General features: G+C 41.6%; 2 protein-coding genes across 3 annotated transcripts in view; one reads left to right on the plus strand and one right to left on the minus strand.

Moving 5' to 3' along the window:
- Window positions 1-17,893, minus strand: part of LOC117001386 (putative ATP-dependent RNA helicase TDRD12) — a 30,191-nt gene extending 12,298 nt beyond the window's left edge. The window contains exons 1-15 of one of the 2 annotated variants that reach the window (XM_033069688.1): window positions 17,284-17,893; window positions 15,325-15,532; window positions 9,762-9,811; window positions 8,040-8,192; window positions 7,613-7,749; window positions 6,409-6,528; window positions 5,757-5,812; window positions 4,937-5,022; window positions 3,842-4,043; window positions 3,581-3,657; window positions 3,255-3,313; window positions 2,470-2,530; window positions 1,713-1,817; window positions 1,140-1,325; window positions 543-696 (exon numbers count right to left, since the gene is read on the minus strand). In XM_033069688.1, coding sequence (XP_032925579.1) covers window positions 543-696; window positions 1,140-1,325; window positions 1,713-1,817; window positions 2,470-2,530; window positions 3,255-3,313; window positions 3,581-3,657; window positions 3,842-4,043; window positions 4,937-5,022; window positions 5,757-5,812; window positions 6,409-6,528; window positions 7,613-7,749; window positions 8,040-8,192; window positions 9,762-9,811; window positions 15,325-15,532; window positions 17,284-17,826 — 2,197 coding nt within the window. In that variant the 5' untranslated portion in view covers window positions 17,827-17,893. Of the gene's footprint in view, window positions 1-542; window positions 697-1,139; window positions 1,326-1,712; window positions 1,818-2,469; window positions 2,531-3,254; window positions 3,314-3,580; window positions 3,658-3,841; window positions 4,044-4,936; window positions 5,023-5,756; window positions 5,813-6,408; window positions 6,529-7,612; window positions 7,750-8,039; window positions 8,193-9,761; window positions 9,812-15,324; window positions 15,533-16,799; window positions 16,963-17,283 lie in introns of those variants that run through there. The other variant, XM_033069689.2, reaches the window with a different exon arrangement.
- A 149-nt stretch (window positions 17,894-18,042) lies between these two features.
- The window catches only part of ANKRD27 (ankyrin repeat domain 27), a 56,578-nt gene continuing 49,956 nt past the window's right edge, over window positions 18,043-24,664 (plus strand). Inside the window, exon 1 of the mRNA XM_033069919.1 lies at window positions 18,043-18,119. The gene's annotated coding sequence lies outside the window, so the exon portion shown is untranslated. The remainder of the gene's footprint in view (window positions 18,120-24,664) is intronic.

Genomic DNA, 24,664 nt, shown 5'->3' on the forward strand with positions numbered 1-24,664 from the left:
TCTACACACAGAAATAAAACCACACTAATCTTCACTGGTGCAAATAAAACAACAGCTCTGTTGCTAAAATCCACCAGGCTCAAACTTGAATGATGGATGAAAGAATACCAACTGCTGTAATAGATAATAGAGTTGTACACAATTCTTCACGATTTTATCCATAGTTCTTATTCACTTGGCACAACAAAAGCTGCTTTTGAAAATGCAGGTATCAACCAAAGCTTAACAAAGACATCAAATCAGAACACACCTAAATGTTTTAAGTACATACATCCAAGCAGGGCAAGTCTCCCCACAGCTTTTTCATTATTTCTATGCTGCTTCTCTGTGGAGCACCCTCTGCATGCTACTGAGTTAGATGCACAAAGTACTGAGCATTTATTGCAACAGCAAGTTGCAAAGTACCATTTAAACAAACAAAACCCCAACTGCACTTTATAAACTAGGTACTTGAGAAGCAGAAATTGCTCTTTCACGTGCTCCTGCAATTAAGGCAGCCCACACAGCCTCCAAGCATAACTAAGATGACAAAATATTCTTACAGCCTTGAATTTCCACTTGGCTGGCTGCTTCCTTGTTCTGCCCAAGGATTACCAGCACTGGATGAAGGCGTCTGCCACCTTTCCCGTATGTTTTCAGCAGGTCAAAAACAAGTTGTGCCTTCTTCCATCCAGGACATAAAATCAGTGCTAGGGGCTACATACAGAGGTACAAAAATTGACAACACACTATTAGACAGAAGTACAGAACCTCAAGAATCTTGTCTTACTTGGGCTGTACTGGGCCATTTTCAGAGGTCCCTTAGAACCTCAGTAATTCTGTTTCTGTGATCTAACAAGCTAGAAAATGCATTATAGTATTTACAACAGCTAATACCCATTTTAGTTTAATGAGTACATACTACTCATGCAGAAATAAAGCTCCATCATGTATCTAAGTGCCAGGGCATGAACCACTCGTTAGGAATTGCTTTAAAAGTAAGTTTGGCACTCCCCCCATTCACACAGTCCATCCAAGTCCTCTAAGCAGAGGCCTTACAGAAACTGGCAGGCATCATGAAGATACACTGAGATTACATTAACGTATACATTCCAAACATTCAGAGTAACAACAGATTCTCTGGTCTAATAGATACATACTCCACTCATGTCTGGCAAGACTTGGCAGTCACTTTCCAACTGCAGAAGTGTAAGAACTGGTGGAATATATAATAAGGGATCATTTCCCTGATGAGAGATGGCAATGACATCACATCCCTGAGCTACTGGTGGCCAACAATACGACTCGGTGAAGGTAGGGCCTGAAAACTTGTTCCAAACAAGTTCCTACAGAAAGAGATATTAAGAGTTGCCCATTAAATCTGTGTACTTAAACGCCAACTAAACAAGACAAAGCATAACAACAAAAAATGCTTCTGACCCACTACATAATAAATGTCCTCAACAGGTAATATGAAATACCATCTTCTGGGCTGAGCTATTAAATCACTGTATTAAAATTCAAATCCACTTGTAGCAATAGCTAATATACCAGAAAAAAAGAAAAAAGTAAAGTTCTTACAGCATTGCTCCAAAGCTTCACTTATTCAATCACATGAAAAACCTTGGACACATTCCTCAACCAAACTGAGGTATTACTGTAATATTTACTATGTAGATTTGAGGTATGAAACTTGTCTTAAAAAATAATCAATGTAGTATCATCATCGCTACCTTTTTCAGACCATCAAAAAGCGGTGCTGTTTCCAAAACTGATGATGGCTCGATTTTCTTGCTCAGGAATACAAAGTTTTCTTCTTTCCCAACTCTTTTACAACTCTGAAACCATGAGACAAATAGATGACAAAGGTAACCCTTAACAAAAGGAGTTTAATTCACAAAAACTCAGAAGCACTCACTGTATTTTAGTAAATGGCTTTTTGATCTAAATGAATCAAATCCTAAATTCACTTTAAATATGATTCATACATACTGACCAAGGGCGAGATAAAAACTCATCATTGCTATTCTTGAAGAAAGATTTTCAAAGATGGTCTTAACTGTCTTAAACCCCTGAACAGATGCAGTGGATGCTCTGTTGTAGAGCAGGCACTCAGTCCCACGATGAGCAGCATGAGGCAGGGACTGCAGTCACAACGCAGATGGCAATTTCTCTCCACTGCTCCTTCTCTCTTCTCTTGTCTGCTCCAATACAGGTCCTCTACAGACTGCAGCCCCCTCAGAAACACCTGCATGGAGCTCCTTCTACTCCTCTGACCCTGGCATTGCCTGTTTCTCACTTATTTTTGTTCTCCTCCCTGTGTTTTTGCCCTTTCTTAAACTCAGAGAGGCATCCCCAACTTGGCTGCTGGCTCAGCTTTAGCCTGCAGAGGCCAGTGCAGGTGCAGACAGCCCCTGACCTCCTTCCACAGAGGCCCGATGCTACCAAAACCAACAACACAAGTTAAATGAAAGTTAATGCTTGAAATACCTGTTGGTCATCTTCCACTGTGTGTGTCTGGAGGGAATCGGGATTTAAGAACTGTGGAAGCCTGAGAAACAGAGTTATTAAATCCAACATCAATGCAAAAGAAAACTGTCATTTATAAATACCACCAAGTACTTCCCATGTGTCATGAAGCAATTCACTCGAAGTATTTCTGACATACCTATGCCAATGAGAAAAACCCTCAGTACAAAAGGAGAAATCAAAACTCACCACTTGACAAGCAAAATTTAGTGAAAACAATCCTTCAGAATATTTTTCAAAGTTAACTGGTAAATTGCCTGATATTAGAAGAAAAATAGACTGGACTGTAGAAAAAAAAAAGGTTTCTTAAAGTTCCAAAACATAACTCATCTTTGCATCAGTTAGCAACTGAAAGAAGGAATACTCCTGAGGTTTATTACATATACATCAACTAACCTGCAGCACAGTGAAAGCATTGCACAAATTCATCCAGTCATGTTCTATTAAATCTGAAAACTTTATAAATCACACTAAGAATAAAACTGAGCAAGCTTACAGATTTAATGTGCACGAAAAAACCTCCCCACCACACCCCCGTTGTCAAGCTACTACAGAAAGAACTGTTGTTTTTCTAGTCCGAGTAACTATCAGCACCTTCCAAATCCCTCCTTCCCTAAAAGTATGTGTATGTACCTTCCCTTTCCCTCTGCCCTTCAGAGGCCTAAGAACAGGAACTGCAACCATACTACAGCTCCCAACTATCTGACTACAGAATCATTCTGAATATTTGTAATGCTGCACCACACCTCTCTGTTTGAACTGCTTTATCTTCCTTGGAAGGTACAGCTGGCACCATGCTGACCACCTAGAAAGAAAACACATTTTAAGCACTAAAATACTATTCAAAACCAATACTTAAAACACGAAATTGAAAGTGGTTTTCTTACCAAGACGTTGTATTCTACAACATTCTTTTACAAATTGGAAGTTCCTCTAAGGCAATAATTTTGATGAAACAAACTTCAGAAAACTCTCTAAGAATATCAAGCTGCATGACTGCAGCACACCTAATTTGGCCTACACGTTTACTTTAGCTTGTATTTCACCATTTAATAGAAGATGTAATACTTACAGGCACAGTTTTGTCCTTTAGAACCGTGTGTGGCCTTTGGGATCTCTTCTGAAGAACAGAATTACAACCAGCAAGATCTAAAAAGGTAAACAAAATGGAGATACCCATCTCTGATTATCTGAACACATGAAAGCCACAGATGGACACCACGTGTCCCCGTCACCAGGATCCAAACCAAGGCAGGAAATTCCCATTCCACACATGCAACCAAACACACAAAGTGCTGCATGCAGGACTGTCTCCCACACTCGTGGGTCTCACCTGGCTCAAGATGTGGTGACACCTCCTCCCCAAAGGGCAGTTTAGGCCTGGCAAGAAATGTAGGACCAACAAACTCCACTGGAACACACTCAGCATTTAAGGACACTTCATCATCAGAATCATCTGCAGAACCCCCTGCAGTCCCTTCAGCTTCCTTGTAATAAGCAAAGTGCTTTGCAACCAGATCATCATTAACACAGATCTACAAAAAAACAAACAAGGTCTTTTTCCATCTCTGTCAACAAGCAAGAAGCTACAACAGCACATACTTGGTTAGAACTTATGTAAAGCCTTAAACAAAAGCAGTGCTTTTTTAAGTGATGAAAAGCCCCAAACAAAATCCAACCAAACAAAACCCCAGACATAAGGAGTACCAGTGAACACTTTCTGTCAAATATTCATTCCAAAAAAGCAAAGTCCTATCTTCCAGTATGTTCAGCAGCTGTTAACTAGTGAGTTTTATGTGTCTGGCCAAAATTCTGTACTGAATTTAACTGTTTCTATGAGCCCTACACATCTAAAAGAACCCTCTGATTCAGTCAAGCCTGTTTATTCCTTTTGGATCAAAATCTGGCAGAAGAAAAAAGTAGTATTAGGTCTAAAACTTCTTGTATCTACCATACAGCTGCTTAACTCCGGCAGAAGATACAGTAGAGATTTGATACAAGTTACACATTTTGGCAAGTGGAATTATACTGGATGTTTTTTCCAGCTCCTTGAGAATTCAGCTGTATGCAAGAGTGTGAAGTTTTAGTTATTTTTATTTATGCAGCTGCTTCACAAAAGCATCTTCAAATGTTTACCACAAAAAGTACACCAAATAACGCATAGTTAACCACTTAAATACTGGCTGGACTTCACTTGCTTGTCAGAAATTTCCAAAAAAATGTTCATATAGAGAAAAATACAGGTTCTGCCTATAAGAATTTCTCCAGAGGTTTACAATGAACACAACTGTAAGAAAAACCTCTAGTAAGTTAATGATTTGGTTTCTACTGTATCTGACTGAAATTACAAAACTCTTAACTCATACTTCCCAGTCTTAAACTAATAGCAAAGTACATCTATAGAGCTGGAAATACAAAAGTATCTTACCTTTTCATCTCTTATAGTCACAAAAAGAAATACCTCTAACACTTTATCTTCTACTGCCTGTATTGTGGCTTTAATTTCGGTAGCCTCTAATAAACACAAGAAAAAAGATTATAGCCTTATCACACTAGCACCATTGTTTACTTTCTGAGACAGAAAAAAAGAGAAATCACAATTAAAAATTTGTAACACATGTCAGTTCACCTAAGTGAAACAAAGAATTTAACAATAAGAACTTCAAACCTCCAAAAAGGAACCTGTCTTAGCCTTTGAAGGAAGACTTAAGAGTTGAAACAAATTAATTGTCTTGAGACAAATCACTTAGTTATACACTGGAAGTCATTGTTTGCTCTTACACTCTGACAGTCTGGGGCACTAGCATGTACTTTCCAAGTGTGACATTTCCTTTTCTTGAAAGAAGCTGCATTTGCACATCTGTACAGCTTTGCTGCGCTTTTCATTCAGGCAAACACAGCTGATAAAAGTCTGTTCCCAAACCCTGAAGCACGTCTGCATACACTCATGCAGGACAGCTGTGATGCCGATTCAGAGTCTCAGGCTGAATACACAGAGTGGTTCCCATGTTCAAATCAAATGTGACATGAATGCTCCCTCTGCCTAATCTAGCCCAACACCATCTACTTAGCTACCAAAATTTATGCAGCACGGAAGCACAGAGTACTCAAAGTACAGCTCCTTTCTCAGTGTTTGTAACAAACAATATTTGCAAATATAATCAAATTCACAGAAGTATAATAAACGTGTATGTAAGTATTGCATTGCTTTAACTATTGATTTTTCCCCAACCTGAAGTGCTATGTACCTTCAAGAAGTTTTCGAAAATGCTGGATAGCAGCAGTATCCCATCTTTTGGCTGGTCTAGGAAAAGAAACACAACCAGTTTTTCCACATTATAAAACATGAAAACAATAATTTTAAAAAACCTCTATACAAGCATAAAGATCTAAGTCATGCAAATTCTTACAAAGAGCAGAACTAGACAAATCAGCACAATCTGATTACTTAGCAATAGTCTTGGCAATATTGTTCCAGCTCACCAATATCATGAACTGATTAAAATTAAAATACACTGTTTGGTCAAGGTATCATCTAACATAAAATATGAAGAAATCACAGAATAATTTAGGTTGGAAAAAAAAAAACCAAGATCATTGAGTCTTAACCCCTAACTCAGCAGTGCCAAGATCACCACTCAACCATGTCCCTTAGTGCCACACCTAGTCGTCTTTTAAATCCCTCCAGGCATGGTGACTCCATCGCTTCCCCAGGGAAGCTTTGTCCTCACAGCTGGAAGAGAGCTGATTTTCCTCTTAGTAGCTGGTACAGTTCTGTGTTTGCTATGAGAATAATGCAGGTTTCTTCTGGAACTATAATCCCTTCTAAAAAATTCTGCACTAAACCCTCACACTTCAGAAATGCATGAATAGAGAACAGATTTACCAAACTCTCCTTACCCTATTTTGGCAGTGTTTTCACAGTAGTCAATATGCAGAGTCAGTGGCTTCGTGCAGTGCAGCCGACACTTCTTTGCTCTGTGTGGGATCTTTGCAAACGCTCCTGCTAAAACTCGAATGCTGCAAAACAAAATCAAAATGACCTCATTTTGCAGGGCAGAATTTCTTCTCCAGAAGTTACTGGTCTCATAAACCACCTCCTGTTTACCTGAACTTGACAACACAGTTCTTCCAGGAGTTTGGATCTCACTGGCTTCCATCCTGGAACCAGGGTCTTACTCTAAGGATTACTCAGGACCAGCTGGTGAACAGAACTGCTTTTCTATTCATTCAGCATCAATACACATCCTAGTTACTTGGAATCCTTCTGATTCTCTGTCACACCACTTTCAAGTCTTCTTGCTATTCAACTTCTAAATATCTACAATGGTATTTAACCCACTGTAAAGTTGCCTTCCAACAAAGCAGCAGTCAACTCACAAACTTTATTTCTTTTAAAATATTTTAAGTAAGTTCTAATTCTGTGGAATACCACCAAAACCAGTTTGGTCAAGTTTCTCATGCTCCAAGTTGCGCATTTTAATACAGAAACAACCTTTGAGAGCTGGACTAGGTTGCTCCAGAACACAGAACGTATTTTTCAAGATTTTAGAGACCGAAAGTTTTGCATTCATTTTATTAAGAACTCAGAACCTGGGAAAATTCACCTTTTTTGGCACCATAACAAGACAAACTGTCAGCTCTTAGAAAAAAAGTTGGACAACTGCAGTGGGAAAACCCCCATATATTTCTGTTTAGACCTCAAAAGCTGCTGCAGCAAGTGAAACCCTGCTTCTATAGATGACTTGTTGTGCCTGACCTTCACTGGCCATAATTTATTTTTTTAATATGGAGAAATTTATTAAGGAAGAAAAAAATATAAAAATAAGCTTTAACTGGCAAGCATACATTTCAATCACAAAAAATTGACATTATTTCTATTCAGAATCTTTAAAAAAGCAAAACCTAAAATGGAAAGCATCTTAAAAATATCACAAAGTAAGGACTGGTTTGCACTTAAGCTCTTTTAAGTGTTATCATCGGGTCAGCAGCTTCTTGTGGACACAATCACCTCAATTAAACCAAAGCATTGACTAAATAAGATTAATAGCATCTGTACCTATCAGCAAATATATCACAGCAATTAAAAACTCTTAATACATACTTCTCTGATGCAACAGAACAGTACTTGGCATAATCCACAAGGAAACATCTCAGCTGGTAACCATCTGCCCGGCACTGGACTGACTCAACCAGTGCCCTACACCAGCACTGGAGCTCCTCACTGAAAATCACATAAACCTGAAGAAGACACAAAGAACAAGACAGCAGCTCTTCCAAACGGCCCCAATTACACTCAAAGGTTTTTCAAAGGCAAGGATGCAGTATTTATTACACAGCCTTCCATTCTCTTTGCAAAATGCAAGCCTTAAATCTTGCACAGTTAGGACGCCTACAGATGAGAAAACACAATCCGTAGAGATGCCATTATCTACTTTTCTGTTTAGAAACAAAAAACCCCATATATTTGATACTTCACCCCTAAATCCATTCAAGTAATAGATTATTTCTATGCAGAGCAATGATCTTACCTGGCCTTTTTCTACCTCTTCTCCTTTTATTTCATCTGCATCTTTGTTATAAAAGTGTTTCATTTCAGTGTTCAGGTTTTCATAGACAGTGTCACTGAGGAGCTCCCCGACGCATTGTTTCATGGCAATCCAAAAGCAACTTGGATCTTCAACCTGCAGTAAGGAGCAGAGAATAGATACTACTAACATTTAGGAGTACCTGAGCAGCAAATGTAAAAACAAAACTTGATTTTTACAAGGCACCTTCAAAATTATGGTGACTGATACTGAGATGCACAATGTTAGAAACATCTTTCACCTTCACAGCATTAGCTCATGAAATGGCTTCTCAGGTTTCAAGTTTCTTTGGCATTGCAACAAACACCGTGTGTGATCTACAAGGGAGCAGCATTATCTAAAAAGTTGGTTACACCAAACATTGGGCAAAGTGCAAAGACAAAGCTTTTTAATTCCATATGAAGTCCTCCTCACCAAAGGGCTTTTCTTTGCACTCAGAATGTCTGCATGACAGCCAGTTTCCTTAAAACAGGGTGATAACTTTCTGCTAAGCCTTTGTAAACTGTCACATTCCAGTGTTCCAGCTGATCTGGGTCCCCAGCTGTTGCGGCTTAATCCCAGTAGACAATTTAAAGCCCCCAGAGTTGCTCCTTCATTTGCATCTGTGCAGTAGGATGATCAGACAATGGGAAGGATAAAAGTGAGAAAACTCACAGGCTGATATTAAGACAACGGAATAGGCAAGGCAAGAGCTGCAGGTGCAACCAAAGCAACACAAGGAGTGCATTCACTGTCTCCCACTGGCAATTGCTCAGCCATTTCCAGAACACAGAGCTTCATCACACACAATGCTGCTGACTTGGGCAGGCAAATCTGACAACCACAGACAAACCTGCAGCTTTTTCTGCTCAGCATAACATCATATAGTAGGGACTGTGTCCTTAGTCAGCTGTATTCTGCATTTTCCACAACCTCCTGTGAAATACAGTATAATCTAGTACTATACTACACATCACTTAACACTGTGTTGCACAACCTCCACTTCAGATTTTAGCTGCCTCCCTACTGCTGGGAGGAAAGGATCACAAGGATAAAAATGGTGAGGAAGGTGGTACAATTGCTCAAGTGACCTTGCAGCTGGGAATGCTGAGACCTGGAGAATATCAGAGTGGGAAACCCCATCTATTATGCCTACTACTGCTGATCCTCCGTTTGGAGAAGCAGAATTTCTGTGGAGAGGTAACACAAGTGTTTGGAGAGGCTTGGAGGCACTCTCATGGCTATCTTGAGATCCATGTTGGGAGAAAGATCAAAGCTCAGAGATCATACAAAGCACAGGAGAGCGCACAGGGCTCTTGAAGAATCCTGCTGGGATGGGCTGAGCCTGCCAGTGTCCACCTGGGTGTGTGCCAGATCCTTCAGTCAGCCAGACAACTAAATAAATTTACTCTCTGTATTTCAGCTGTGGTTTTGTGGTTATTCCGGCTGCCTGCCTGTGTTAATTCACACACCTACTCACCTATTTTACAAGAAAAACAAGAAAATAAAACCTAAAACAAATGACAAAGTATATATAACCCAAATATGACCCCACAAGTGCAAAGAAGTGCTGGTAAATGGAAATACACAGGCAACTTCTTGTCTGTAAACGTGACCTCCAGAAAATCACTTGGAAACAAACACCTGTCCTTCAGATTAAAAAAAAAAAAAAAAAAAGCAGCATACCTTTAACAGCACGACTTCCATGATTATCTCCTGTGTGTCACTTATCACTACTGTAAAAAACCACAAAAAAAAACAAAACACTGATGAACCATTTCTATTGTCACCATTTTTATCCTGGTCCTATTTGAAGAGCTTATGCCTAAAGTAAGCCTACAGATTTTTACTACTCATGCCAGGAGTATTAGTCTAAGCAAATGATTTACATGTTTTCAAATGGTTCAAACCAGCTTCCTTAATGAGGAACTATGATAAAGTCTAATTCGGATTTGCCATCCATGCTGCATTTTTTCCATTCAAAGGCCAGCAGAAATAGGCTGATCATAGACAAGGCCTGTTACAACCTACTTACATGACCAAATGGACTGAAAGACCTGAGGAGAATATTCACAACTTTAAAAAAACCCCACAGCCTAATACAAAAGAGGAATCCCAAACTCTGCAAACAAGTTTAACGTCAAGTTTTTTATTAGTACTTCACACTACATCTGTCTGCAATGGTACATTCCAGTTCTAGGAGTTACTCCAGAATAATGAAACTTCCAGCAACTAACTGGCATTTCATTTTAGCACAAACCGAAATGAAATCACATCGTGGTATCATCACTGCAGTGCCTAGCTTCCAACTTAGTAGAATTAATACTTTAAGTAGGTGCCTAATGAAATGTTTCAGAAAAGGAAAATCACCAAATTGTCCTTCCGCTTCCAAAGCTGCGGTTGAACAAGCCAGAATTAAGCAGCAACACAGGTACCCTGTGGTGACAGCGCCAAGCTCTAAACGACAGCACTGATCATTCCCGGCTTAACATGACAATGGAACAGCCGAAATCATTGCAGCTTTACCCAAGATCATTTAACACAAGCAAAGCTCCCGAATTACACACTCGTTTCTGACCCTGTACTGTAATGTACTACAAGAGATACGCGGAGGCGAGGAGCATCACTAACTTCAGCTAGAGTCTCAGGTTAATTAGTGCAAACCCTCTACGTGGCCCATCAACGTGGCAGGGATGAAGCACACCCACAGAAAAGGCCAGCTCTCCCAAACAGCTCCAAACAGCATTCCCGCTTTGTCAAGAACGGAGTGGGAAAACAAAGACTTGCTCAAATCCCACACTCACCACTAGATAGTATCTAACCTGTCAAATGCTCTAAGTCATTAAAACCTTCGCCCCAACCCGCTGCATTAACACAGACCCACAGAAGGCCGAAGCCTTCTCGAGCCACCCCCGTGAGTGCAAACTCTGCCAGAAAGCACAGCTCGCTAGCTGTGAAAAAATAACCCCATCCCTCTGCCCAGCCGTGCTCCACCTGAACGCCGTTCGCCCAGGAGGCACGGAGCACTGCAACACGGTTTGAAAAAACACTTTCTTCGCTTCCCTCCCAATCCCCACTACCTGCTATCCTGCCACAGCTCCTCGCTGTTCCCCGAAGGAGCAGCACCTCGCTCTCGGGCGCCGCCAGCCTCCGCACGCCGCACCGCCCCGCCGAACCTTCCAGAAGGCTCATCCCAGCATTCCGGAGCACCTCCCACCGCCCCCTCCGGACCCTCCCGCCCTCCCCCGCGCCACGCCCGCCCCCGGCGCTGGCTCGGAGCGCGGGGCGGGCCCTGCCCGGCCCCTCACGGACCGGGCCGTGCCCACGGCACAGCCGCCTCTTCTCGGCGTTAAAAACGCCCGTGACGCTGCGGGAAAGCTCACCGAACGCAGGGAAATCCTTCGTCCTGGGTTTTGTATCAAGTGGAAACCAGCCTCATAGTGGAAGAATAAAAGCCTTTATTACAGCAAACAACTTGAAATCCAGAATATTTCACTGGGACTTGAGAGGAATTACTAGAATAAATCTTTGGGGTTTGGAATTTATTTCAGGCTTAAAGTCTCTGTAGCAGAGGCAATGGTGAAATAGCGCTAGTTCTTTGGAAATACTGGTAGTTCTTAACTAATGCAGGGACAACAACCCCAGGAAAAAAGTAAAAAACCAGCTGTAGTACCAAGAAGTAAATGGACAATTGGAAAGAGTTCATAGGGATCTGCCCCTGTGGAGGTGGTGAAATTATTTAGTATAAGTCATTAGTGTAGTCCTTGGCTCTGCAGGAAGACATAACCCCAACCAGACAGAGAGAGCCCTCTCCTAACACAAGCGCCAAAACTCTGCATTTTCCCTCACACTTGGCATCACCTCCCCTGCCCACACTCCCATAGCCGCACTCCTGATGTGCTCTGGGTGCTAAATAACTTCTTCATCAAAAATATTTTCTCATAATACCCACTTTCTACCATAAGAGTAAACTGGTAGAATAAGCGTAAGGGGCAGAACAATGAAAATAAAAGATCTTTTGTGTATTTGAATTCGAGGGATATGGTCCAGAGGAATAAAGTGAAAATTCTAGGAGGGCACACTGTCACTTGTTTAAGGAACTATTGGATGAGAACTCCTGGAATCTGCCCTCAGGGATAAAGGAGCAGGGGAGCAGAGAGCTGGCAGCTCTTTTAGCGTCTTTTCCTTGAACCACAAAAACTCTTGATTCTCACATGTAAGAAATCGGACAAAGCAGGCAGGAGACGAATGAAGCTGAGTCTTCCCTTCTGGTCTGACTCAAGTGCAGGAAAGAAATGCATGGGCACTGGAATCCATAGGGGAGGCTACAGGGATGGTGTTTGGGGATATAGGAATGGGATCAGGTGAACTAAGGCACAGCTGGAGCTGAATGTGGCAAGGGAGCTGGAAAAAAAAATAAATAAAAGAGCTTCCAGAGGTATATTGATTAGAAAAGGAGAACTTAAACAAATGTACAGCCCCACCCCCCAGTACATCAGTGATAATCCACACAGAGAGGGCTGACAGGATTTCTTGACATTTGACTTCTTTTTTTGGCTCAGTTTTTCTGCAGTCATGCTTCGCACATTTCCCAAATCCCTGAGCTCCAAGATGAGGAGGAGATATGAGTACTTTGTTTTATAGGAGAAAACCCAGGTCAAGATTATCGGAGAAACCTGAACATAGACAGGTCCTTGGGACTTGATGAGTCCAAGGGTTCTGAGGGACAGGCAAGTGTGGGTCCTAGGGCACTCTCCACTGCATCTGAAAAATGATGCAGGCCGGTGAAGCCTCCAGTGACCGGAGAAAAGGGAAAGTCAGAATATTCAGAAGGTGTTCTAGTGCGTAATACACAGTTCTGCTTCACGTGGTCATTGTCAGCCTGGGTTTAAAAACCTCAGGAAGGTCTGCAAAACCACCAACAGCCTGGGTATGTTCTAAGAGACAAGAGAAAGACACGCTTTTTATTCAGTATTTTTTTTCATCCAAATGAATGCTACAAACCAATTTAATGGAATTGTTGCAGAAGGTTTTAATTGAAACACAGAACAAAAACTGGAACGAAGCTTTCTGAACAACTTCACTGACTATTCTGAAATCATCATTCATTCTCCTTCCAGACAAAGAATTTACAAAACTGCTCCACTGACTCCACTTATTGCACAAAAGACAAATCCAACCAAACAAAAATCCAAACCAAAAATTAAGCAATATCTTTCCTCTTAAATTCTAAAATCTCAGTTATATTAGTTATATTAGTTAAGAAGCAAAAAGTGGGATGTTAGAATATGGAAGTGGGTATTTCAAGGAGCAATATTATTCCCTTAAGTTGCTGATATCTTTTTGAAGCTTAAAAAATCACACTTTTAATTTTTAAAAATTGCTTACAACTTAAAGACTTTTTAAAAATTGATGAAAAGAATGTACTCAATTCCTGCATAGATGACTTCATTTAAATTAGGTCTACCTTTGAAAATTGTAGTTTAGAATGATTAATAGAAAAGATTTAAGTATATAAAATACAAAAATTAACTTTATAATATTCTTTTTAAAAGTGCATTGTCATTAATTTATGTATCTATATCTATACATTCATTGCTTTTCCCCAAAATGGAAGAGAGAATAGAGTGGGAAATGTCAACAAATATGGGAGATTTGATTCGTTTCTAGACACACATTGCAGTTATCTAGTGGATAACTTTGGGAAGCATAGTAAAAGAATTCTTCGGCTCCTCTCTGCTTGTTCTGAACATAATATATACTTAAATTTTCAGTGAGAAGAGCACCTTTGTGAGACAACAGTGGCACAACTGTTCTGTTTCTAAAGACTCAAGAGTAGATACACATAGATGTGACATCACACACACACACAAACATAATGCTTTGGCAGGACAGAGGAATATTTTCATGACTATTTGGCAACAGTTTAAAAGCACCAAACCCATAGTGACATATATGCAATTAAAAATCTAGATTTAAACCAATGACATATTATAATCTGCTATTGTAATCTGAATTATCAGACTTCATCATCAGTGGATTTATATGCTTATATTTTGCTTGAATATTAACATAGATAGCAAGATTGTTGGTGTTTTTTATTACTATCCTGTGAAATATCCCAGCCTCTTTCATGAGATCTTCAACCTTCTTATTTGTTGACATAATCATTTTCTTTTCTCCAGTATAATCTGGATCTTCTGGATATAACTCATCTCCTGGGTGTAGAAAAAAGATTTAGTTATAGATTGCCAACCTTACTTTTCAGCTTTTTCACTGAGTGACACTGGCAATTTTTTAGGATTTATCAGCACACGTAAATCAGTGGAAATGTACTTTGCAATGCAAAAGTGAATTGCCTCTAAACATCTTCAGATTTAAAGACAGACCCATAAATTTCTGAAGTATGTCAGTGACACTGCAGTGCACACTCAATGTTATGCCATTAATATGCTGTAATCACAGCCTGGGCAGGTAGGAGTGTATATAAGAGGTGGAGAACAGGACAAGCACTTCATGTGTACAAGGATAGGACTAAGATCAGAAATTTATTTTGTTCTATTTTGTTGAAGGAAATAAATGTTTTGCCATCTCAAGGCATTATACTCTTGTTCAAGACTGATAATATACCCCAAATACAGAAGTCCTAGAGGGCAATTGTGACCAAGAAAAGGCAAAGCATAATGAAAAACAAAGTAAGAAAAGCAGAAAATAATAAATAGTATATGCAGCTTTTCTTAGCACTACATGATTATGAAACGAGAGAGATTTAAGTAGTAGAAAGGGCAGGAGGAAGATGACTATGTGTATGGTTTTAGTCCAGTGCCTTATCACTGCAGCTGGGAGGTGTGATACTGCAGCTGTGCTTGATTCCCTTCTTACGAAGTGATAACTGAAGTAAAGGAGATTTTCCACGGAAAAGGACTAAACAGAAGTTCTAATACATCCTTCAGGTTACACAAAGCTGAAATGCTGGACTTTCTTCACAAATACACATACAAATACACATATGATAACATGGTGAGACAATGAAATCATGAGCAACTAAGAAATAACTGTGCTGTCCAATCCCCTGGCTTGTCTCTGACTGCAGCCACTGTCACAGCTGCAGCAAACAAGGGAGAAACGGTGTGCAGTAACTTAGAAGAGTATTTTCCTTACAGTTAAGGATGGGTTATGTCATGTGGCTGCAGCATGCAGCATTCAGAAGATGCTGTATATTTAGGAGAACCCTCCAGCATGTCCTTACCTGGCAGCAGCTGGATGAGTCCATCTGCAGCACTCAGCATCACCGGCATCCAGCGCTCACAGCCCTCAAGAGCGCGTTCGGAGCTGAACTTCTGCAGCTCCCCCAGGGAAGAGAAGTTGCACAGCCTGCAGAATTCATAAAACTGAGGTGGAGGAAACCAGATCTCTTGAGACTTAAAACGTTCGATGGCTTCTGGAGGTGATGACCACTGGAAGATGAAAGCAAGTCTTAAAATAATAGTTTAGCTGCAGACAGAAAGTCTGAATGAACTGAAAAGTCATTTAGCAAGGAAGTCTGTACAGCAAAGCAGCTTGCAACAGACCATATCTGCTGAACACAATAAAAGCCATGTGTAAATGATGTTACCAAAGTAACAGGAAAGATGTTCTTAGAATTGAAAAACGCAATAAGCAATCTATAAAAGTTACTCCTTTTTTCCCAATGAAAATAAGTCTTTATTTTACACACTGACATGCCGGGATTAAAAACTGACATTTGTTTTAGGGGCATGACTAAAAGTTTACTGAAACCAACAGAAAATATTAAACTTGCTATTACCAGAGGTTCCCACTGATGCTTTGAGAATTAAAAGTATCTCTAGACATCTGCTTCTTAGAAGCATTGTTTTCAGAGCGTGAACACCCAGCTATTCATACTAATTCTGCATATTTAAACTATTGGTAATCCTGATTTCATCTCACATGGTGAATTTAAGAATATGTGCATAATCGTTTGCAGTAGATTTATGCTGTTATTAACAAAATTACGACGTGAATTCTTGAAAGTAAGGTTTCAGGTACTTTTAAATTTCTGTAGCAAAATGTGTTAAACAAATAAATATAGCAACATCAGTAATACCAAAACTGTTAGGTAGGCTTGTACAGGACTGTCTGTTTTCTCATCTACTTCTAACTTGTAATCAAACTTTTCAGAATCCTAGAAAAATGTAAGGACCCTAATGTACCTGACCTTGAGCTTTCTTAGAGCTTCATGAAGTTTGTTACTTTTACACACTCAGTTCAAAAAGAAAAAACATTTAAAAAATCAAAATTTCAAAAGTTTTACTAGACTATTGCAACAAGTTGGCATATTACCTAAAACATGACAAAAATTATTAGCATCTCATGCAGTCCTGGAGTATGCCTGGATATACCACATGGATCTCTCCCAGCATACTGAGGAGATGTGACAACCTTGCACTATACTGCAGGAACGAATGTAAAAAAAATGGCATTTGTCAACTGCCCTTGGAAGAGACAGTAATTCACGGTGAAAGGGATCTGATGTGACACAGATCACGTACAACGACCTCACAAAAAACCCTCTCCCGGCAGCTGCTGCACCTCTGCTGGTGGTGGTGGCAGCTCCAGGTGTCCAGGGGAGAGGGGCACCATGCAGGTAAAAACCTTTCCTCCCGTCTCAAGGAGCGTTATCGGGAGGGCTTTGGTCTGGAGAAGAGACAGTTGTGTGCGGACCTCACAGCACCTCCCAGGATCTGAAGGGACTGCAGGGAAGCTGGACAGGGACTCTTTGTCAGGAACCGTAGTGACAGAACAAGGAGTACAATGGGTATAAATGGAAAGACAGGACTTTAAGATTAGATATTAGAAGGCAGATTTTTTTCCTGTAAGGGTGGCGGGAGCCTGGCACAGGTTGCCGGAGAAGCTGTGGATGCCCCTGAATCCCTGGAAGTGTGCAAGGCGAGGTTGGACGGGGCTTGGAGCAACCTGGGACAGTGGGAGGTGTCCTGCCCATGGCAGGGGGTGGGACACAATGATCTTTAAGGTCCATGCCAACCCATACCATTCTATGATTTTACGTCTGTTCGATGTGTGAGGGCGGCAGTCTCGGCGGAGCCAGGGGCCGTTGGGGAAGGTCTCAGGGAGGAGCGGCCGCTCCCATCGCAGCACCAGCCCGGCCGGGCTGTGCTGCACCCCGGGCACCCCCAGCCCCTCTTACCAGGACGGCTGTCACCTCCTGGTCGTCCTGCGACGCGTGGGGCGGCCGCTCCTCCAGGCAGCACAGGTAGAAAGCCGTGTCATAGCGGCGGCCGCCGCGGCCGGCCCTGCCCACGGGTGTCAGCCAGTTGCTCCACTCGTGCAGCGCCCAGATATTGGGCGCGCAGCCCAGGTGCCGGCACAGCCGCAGGAAGCAGGACGCGTCCTCCCGCACCCGGCGCCGCCACGCCCCGAGCTCGGCGGCGGGCGGCAGGCGCTCGGCGGGCAGCGGCGGGGCCGGCCCGCGCCCCGGCACCACCAGCAGGATCCCCGCCTCCTCGAAGGTCTCCCTGAGAGCGCAGATGCGGAAAGCGACTTCCCCCGGCAGCTGCGAGCTCGGGCCCTCCCTGTCGGTGGCGAAGAGCGGGGCGCGGCTGCCTCCGGGCGGCGGCGGCTTCACGGCGCCCAGCCCGTAGTGCGGCGAGGCGGGTAGCAGCCCCAGCCACTCGGCGGAGAAATCCGCCGGTTCCGCCAGCCCGCCCGGGAACACGTGGGCGCCGGGCATGAAGCCGCTGCGGGCGCTGCGGCGCAGCAGCAGCAGCTCATAGTCGAAGGGGCCGAGCGGCGAGCGCGGCGGCCGGCCCGGCGTGCCCGCCGCCAGCAGCAGCGTGGCCGCCTCCCGCCAGTGCCGCAGCCGCGGGTTCATCTTTGCGGGGCGGAGGGCGCCGGAACAGCCACGGGCCCGGGCGGCACCGCCGCCTGCGCCCCCGGAGGAGCCACTGCAGGCGCGGGGCGGGCCGGCCCGGGGGAGGGCCGCGGGAGGCGGGCCAGCCGGGATGCCTCAGCCCCCCTAAGCCGGTAAGTAGCGGGTGTCCTCGGACGGCGAAAGCTTAAGGAAATACGGAGGGTTTAGGGCAGCGATGGCCGGGAGAAACGAGGCGATGGCTTTGAGTGGCTTGGGAAGCTGTGGCTTGGGCGAGCTCGCGCCTCCCGGGTGTTCACAGCACGGAGTATATTTACAGCACCGCAAGGTGTAAATGTCCGGGAGCTTCCCCGGAGCCCTGAGCCTTCCTGAGCACAGGTGAAGGGTCTGCAGTGACCGCCCCGGGAGTCAGCACGGGGTCAGGAGCCAAGGACTCGGATCTGTGTTCGTAATACTGCTACTGACCCGCCAGCTGGCCTCACAGAAATCTCCTTATCTCAATTCCACAGCAAGCCATGCTGACAGCAAAAGTCATTTTAGGTCTGTAGTTAAGCGTGACGTTTGCCAAGTTGTTTGCATTTATTCTAGTGCATTCCAGATGGGAAGAGTTTGCAGAGTTTTAGTTAATTATTACAGAGCTCTTCTGTTTTGTTGTTTTGTTGCCTGAAAAAAAGTACTCAGCAAGGTAGCAAAACCTTGAAAGGTTCTTTGAACCTTTAGGAAACATTTTATTTTGTTAATCGATTTTGATTCCTCAATTTTCTTTAATTCGTCAGAAATTTAAGCAGAAAAAAACTGATGGCACAGGTTGAGAAGTTTTGTAGGAATGGTATTTGCATGTAACATGGAAAATCCTCCCATCCATAATCCTTCTCTTTGCAGATTGCATTTGGCAAATACCCATGTACCTGTACGTGCTTCTGGCAATCTCTCAATTTGATTTCATATTTGAGCTCGTACTTGATGCCTATGAGGTGTGTGTCACTGGAACTGAAATGAAGTTTAGAAGCAGCTGAACCAGTGGGATGCTGGATCATGTCAATTGACAAACCCAGAAATGACCTTGAGGTGTGCCCAGGTACAGCTGGGCCATAAGCTCACCCTGGTGCATGGCTGCAGTGGCAGAGCAGGGCAGCCAAGCCAGCCGATACAAAATGAATGGCCTGACAATAGACAAGCCTGCCTCCCTCTCCTTCCCTTGCTTATCACCGAAAATACAAGCAAAACCAATGATACCTTGTAACCGGAGCAGCCCTTTTTCTCGCTAATTTAATCCTTTTTGCTCGTCAGTAGTTACCTTAGGCAGTTGAAGCACCAGGCTCATTAATTTGTTATTTTCTACTAAGGCATTTTGAATCTAAAATCATGACTTTCATCTTGATATTTGTTTGTCTTTTGTGCTCTTTGTGTAGTTAACTATTTCACTGTGTTAAGCATACATCTTGTTAGAAATGTGCTTTGCCTAAAAGCTGCTTTACTGGTGAAATATTAATAAACTACTGAGATTTTTTTTAAGATTTAATATCCAATGAACTTAATGGCTGATCAAAAAGATGTAGGGTCCATTATGTCAGATCATTTCAGCATAAAGGCATTTTAAGTAGAAAGTGTTCATGTATCAATAAGGAATGGTGTCACTTTCTTATCAGATATAATACCAACACATATACAAAACTCTCTTACTATGGCAATAATGAGGTGTCTGATAGCCATGGAACATAGTTTCAGAACATACCTAGGAAAATCTGATACCAGAGAATAGCAATGATTATAGTGTTATCCTAAGTTCCTAACTGGAATATTTGTTTGGGTTTTTTTATCTTGGACAATCTAAAGGCTCACAAGTGCTAGTATGTAAGGCAGGGATACTCGCAAACAGTGTAGGATCGTACAATGGTCTGGATTGGAAATGACCTTGAAAATCACCTTGTTCCCCTCTCTCTCTGGGCAGGAACACCTTCCACTATCCCAGGTATTGCCAAGCCCTGTCCAGCCTGGCCCTGGACACTTCCAGGGATCCCGGGGCAGCCACAGCTTCTCTGAACACCCTGTTCCAGTGCCTCATTGCCCTCACAGGGAATGAATTCTTCCCAGTATCCCACCTAAATCTCCTCTGTTGGTGTGAAGCCATTCCCCCTTGCCACTCCAGGCCCTTGTAAATTGTTTCTCTTCACCTTTCTTGCAGGCTCCCTTGAGGCACTGGGAAGGCACAGTTAGGTCACCCTGAAGTTTCTCTTTTCCAGGCTGAGCAGTCCCAATTCTCCTTGCCTTTCCTCATAGCAGAGGGGCTGATCCCCCTGATCAACCTGGTGGCCTTCTCTGGTTTCATTGGCATCCACTGGTGTTAAACCTCATGGGTCTGATTGTGCAGGCATTCTTGCAGGGGAGTGTAAACGGGGTGTGTGGCTGGCACAGTGCTGTGGCCTCAGACACCCAGAGAATGCCAGGGCTGGGGTTACAGCTCTGTTCAGGACTGAGCTGAGCATTGAGAGCAGTTCCTTGGGCCCAAAGACAGCCAAGTGCAAACTAAGGTAAACTTTCTTCCCTGCTCCATTTGTTGCATTTTTCCACACAGTTCTGCAGTATATGTCACCTGTTAAGAAGGTGCTGTTCCTTACCTGACGGTCAGCAGATTCACCCTATTGCTGGCATGGGTTTTTTTGCCTTTCCTTCAGAATTGACTTAGGAAGAGTAGTTCAGTATCCATTCACTGCACAGCTGAAGTCATCCCATATGAAATTCCAGGAGCATGTGAGTCCTGATCTGACCTAGTTATCAGGACTGGAGTTTGCAGGAGGTTCTGAGAATGAACACTCAGAAACTATGAGCAAAGATAAGGGATGCAGAGGGGTGTGTTGCCAGTTTCCTGCTAAGAAGGGCAAAAGATCAGCTCTTTGAGTGTGTATCTGTTCCCTCAAAGCTACAGCTAACCTGCTGGAGGTAGCTCACATGAATATGTAACAAATGCTAAAGGTAAATCAGATGTAAGGTTATCTATAGAGCATGTTTCTTCAATCTACTTATATTATTTTTTCTTCAATATATTCTCATAGAATGCAGAGCTTATCTCACTTTTACTTAAATATTCTATAGCTTTATGAGCGATTTCAGAAAAAAAAGATACAATCTATCACTAATGCTAAACCAAGCACACCAGTTTATTGCATTTACTTGTGGAAGGATTCCAGCACAAGGACATTATTCTTCAAGGGCCAGTAGTACGCTGGGGAATACAGGGCACTTTAATGTGGAGAGGTCTCCCCATAGCAAGAAGTAGCTAGATACATGTGTGACACTCAGTCAAATGTAACAGAAGGCTGAAGAGTCAGTCACCTCCAAATTAAATCATTAAGAAAGGAAAAAAAAGTGGTTTTGCTAAAAAGTTAAAAATTCATGCTTCTTGTATTCCAAAATATACAATTGTTTACTTAATGGACCTCAAATACTTTTTTCAAAACCAGATTGTATGTGTTGTATTGAAAAATAAACCATTCTGAGTGATGCAAAAGTTACATCAAATTAAATATCTTAAGATTATTGCAATGATAATAATTTTTTGTGGCATTATATTTCAGCAATGCAGAGGTTACTTCAACGTTTTCCTGTACAGTTCAATTACTGCTTACAAGAAAAAGCACAAGTTTGTTTATAAAAAAGAAGTTTAGCTCACTAGGTATATAGAAATTATTGTCAAGTTAATTTATGATTTCATTCCTTCTGTTACATCTTTGCATAAATTATTTGCCCAGACAGGTCAGTGCAGATCTCACTACTGTAATAATTAATTTCAGATGAAAAACAGGGCCCACCAATATTTCATCATTTAGTTTGGTTTACATGCTATCCTGTGAATTGGAGCTGATTATACTAAGTCAGTTCTTGGTTTAATTTAGATGCATTTTTGTCCCCATGCAGATGTAGTGTCTACAATAATGAGTCATGACAACTTCAAATATCAAAAAATGCAGAGATTTTGCAAGGTTTGTCTACTGTTTCTTAAACTGGCTTATTTTACAGTACTGTAGAATCACAGAAACCTTTAGATTGGGAAAAAACCCCAAAATCATTGAGCCCAACCATGAACCCAGCACTGCCACGTCCTCAAGTGCCCCATCTACACGTCTTTTAATTGCTTCCAGCTATTTCAAATGGTATTTCAAATATCTCCAGGTCACTTCAAAATGACATGCTTTTAGATTGTTTAACTCATATAATATCAACAAATAGGCAGACTTAATAACTAATGTAACAAGTAAATAGATTCTTCACTGTATAGGTTTTCAAGTATTGTTTCCAAATTGTGAATAAATGTCACATCTAGGACATGCAGGTTTATGATTATAACACCATTATATGGATTGACTAAAAAGAAAAATAAAAAACCAGTTAACTTAATACAAAATTATATTCCAACAAATCAGGCAGACGAGAAAACTAGGTTACAGATAGTATTAACAACTGGAACTGTTCTACTTCCAACAAACACATAATGGATTACAGGTCTTATGGAAATGGAAATTATCGTTCTAACTCTGCAGCTTTTAGTTATGGGAATAGTTTTCACTTATGTACTTTCTTGCCAGACTGAGTACTGGTGGCTTGTTTGAGGAATCATTTGGAGCACACCTTCCAGGACCCAGAATTCAAAAGCATCTATCTTAAGTTACACCTGCAATTAGCATATTAAGTTGCTAAGGGAGTATCATGTTTGCTGTCTCTGGCAGTCCTCAGTCATTTTATATGGTATAAATAGTTAAGTATTTTCTTTTGTCTTGTTTTTAATTTCCCTTTTCTTGTTCCCCACTCACCAAGGTTTATACTATTTTTGTATAGATTTTTCTGGATCACACAAAGGAATTGCATTTAATTTTTTTTCCCAAGAGAGTTATAGATAACTGTAAGACATGAGGTTTACTATTCTTTCAAGAGCCCCATGATTTTTAAAGTCAATTTTTTGGCTGTGTGGTTTCTTAGTGTACATCAGGGAGTTCAGCTGTGTGTGTTATTTGAACACGTGTGTGAGAGACAGACTTGGCTGATCAGAGACTCCAGTGATAATTTCATGCACAGTGGAAATGATCAAAATAACAGACCACATTTATACCACAACTGTGACTTCCATTTCTGTGCAGCTGAATTATATCTAGCTTTGAGAGGATTTGTGAGTTTGTTTAATTTGGTGGAGATTTAAGTATATGATAAATAATGCAATGCAGTGTAGATAAAACATAGAATTCAAGGAAAGAGGACAAAACCAAAGCCCACCTGACCCTGTGGAGAGTTGAGAAGTCAGTTTCTGTCACTCTGGTAAATCACAGTAGATATTCTCACAAAAGACTGGAACTGAGCAGTAAACACAATTGCATTTGGTAAGTGGCCTCTGTGGGTGACAGTGCCTGAGAGGTTGTGATTGGATTTGTGTTTGCCTACGTGGCTTGCAGTCACATTGCTTCCAGCACGAACGCTCGTGCTTGGCTGGCTGAGAGGATCCACCAGAGCCCGGTGCTGGTTAAATGCCATGTGACTTTTCACCTTTCCACAGGTTCAGCCATGGCAGCTGCTAAAGCTATATCCCAACTGCACCTAGTACCACAGCAGCAAGCTGTAAGAGGATGGATGATGGAATCTAGCCATGTGGGACTGCCTTCTTCCAGGAGAAAGTCATTTGTAGTGTGAAACCGAGGGAGATAAGGATTGTCTTTTGTAAAATGGATAACAACATGTAGCAAATCAAAATATTTTTACTCTTACTTTGTATGAGTTAACAAGAGAATGGATAATCAGTTCCAGTCAGGGATATTTTATATCCTCTGTCCTATTAGGCATTATATACTCCTTTTTTTTTTTATAGAGAAGCTGTAGTTTAACATTGGGATGCTGTTGTATGTAACAAAAAGCAAACTGGTATTTACTACATACATCGATCTCCTTTCCTTTTTTTGTTCTTCCCTAAACACATGTGGATAATTTTATATGAAAGACATTCTTTTCTAATCCCACTTTTATTGTACACTTATTATAGCAAATGCTGCTCACGTGTGAACTATTTTGTCCAGATCTCTTCCTGCATTAAAAGACTTATATAATCGTATTGAGAGAAAGCACTTAGAGATCTGTAATCCACTGGTCTTACTGAATGACTTTTTACATAATGAAAATCTGTGAAGGGTAAATATGTTGACGAAGAGTTCCATTAGCACTTAAATAGAAGGTATTTCTGGAAAGTGAACATAAACAATACAACCCTTCCAGATAAGGAAAAGCAAGCCTGTAACCAATCCTCTCTATGAACAATAAGCACATGTTTAATTTTTAATCTGAGAGCTAATTACATCAGTCATTTAGTCCAGTGTTAAATAATTGCATTACTGTAAAAAATATTTTCATGCTTACATGAAGAAATTTGAAACTAATTTTATTTTATATTCATAGTGCTGAAATTTGATGTTTGTAACATCAGGAGAAATACTTTAATTAGGGTCCTGTGTTCCTTTTATTACTTAACTAGAAAACAGTGTAATGGATTTTGATGGTAATAGACTGGAAATCCTGGAATGAAATTACAACTTGCTGTGTTTAACAGACTCAGTTCTGATGGTTTGATACAGCTGTTGATCATTGTTGCTACCAATAGCTTAGGACCAGGTTTCACACTCCTTAGGTCGTGTATACTTTTGCTAAAGTAAATGCCAACTTTGCT

The sequence above is a fragment of the Catharus ustulatus genome, chromosome 11, assembly GCF_009819885.2.
Source record: "Catharus ustulatus isolate bCatUst1 chromosome 11, bCatUst1.pri.v2, whole genome shotgun sequence".
Taxonomy (NCBI): Eukaryota; Metazoa; Chordata; class Aves; order Passeriformes; family Turdidae; genus Catharus; species Catharus ustulatus.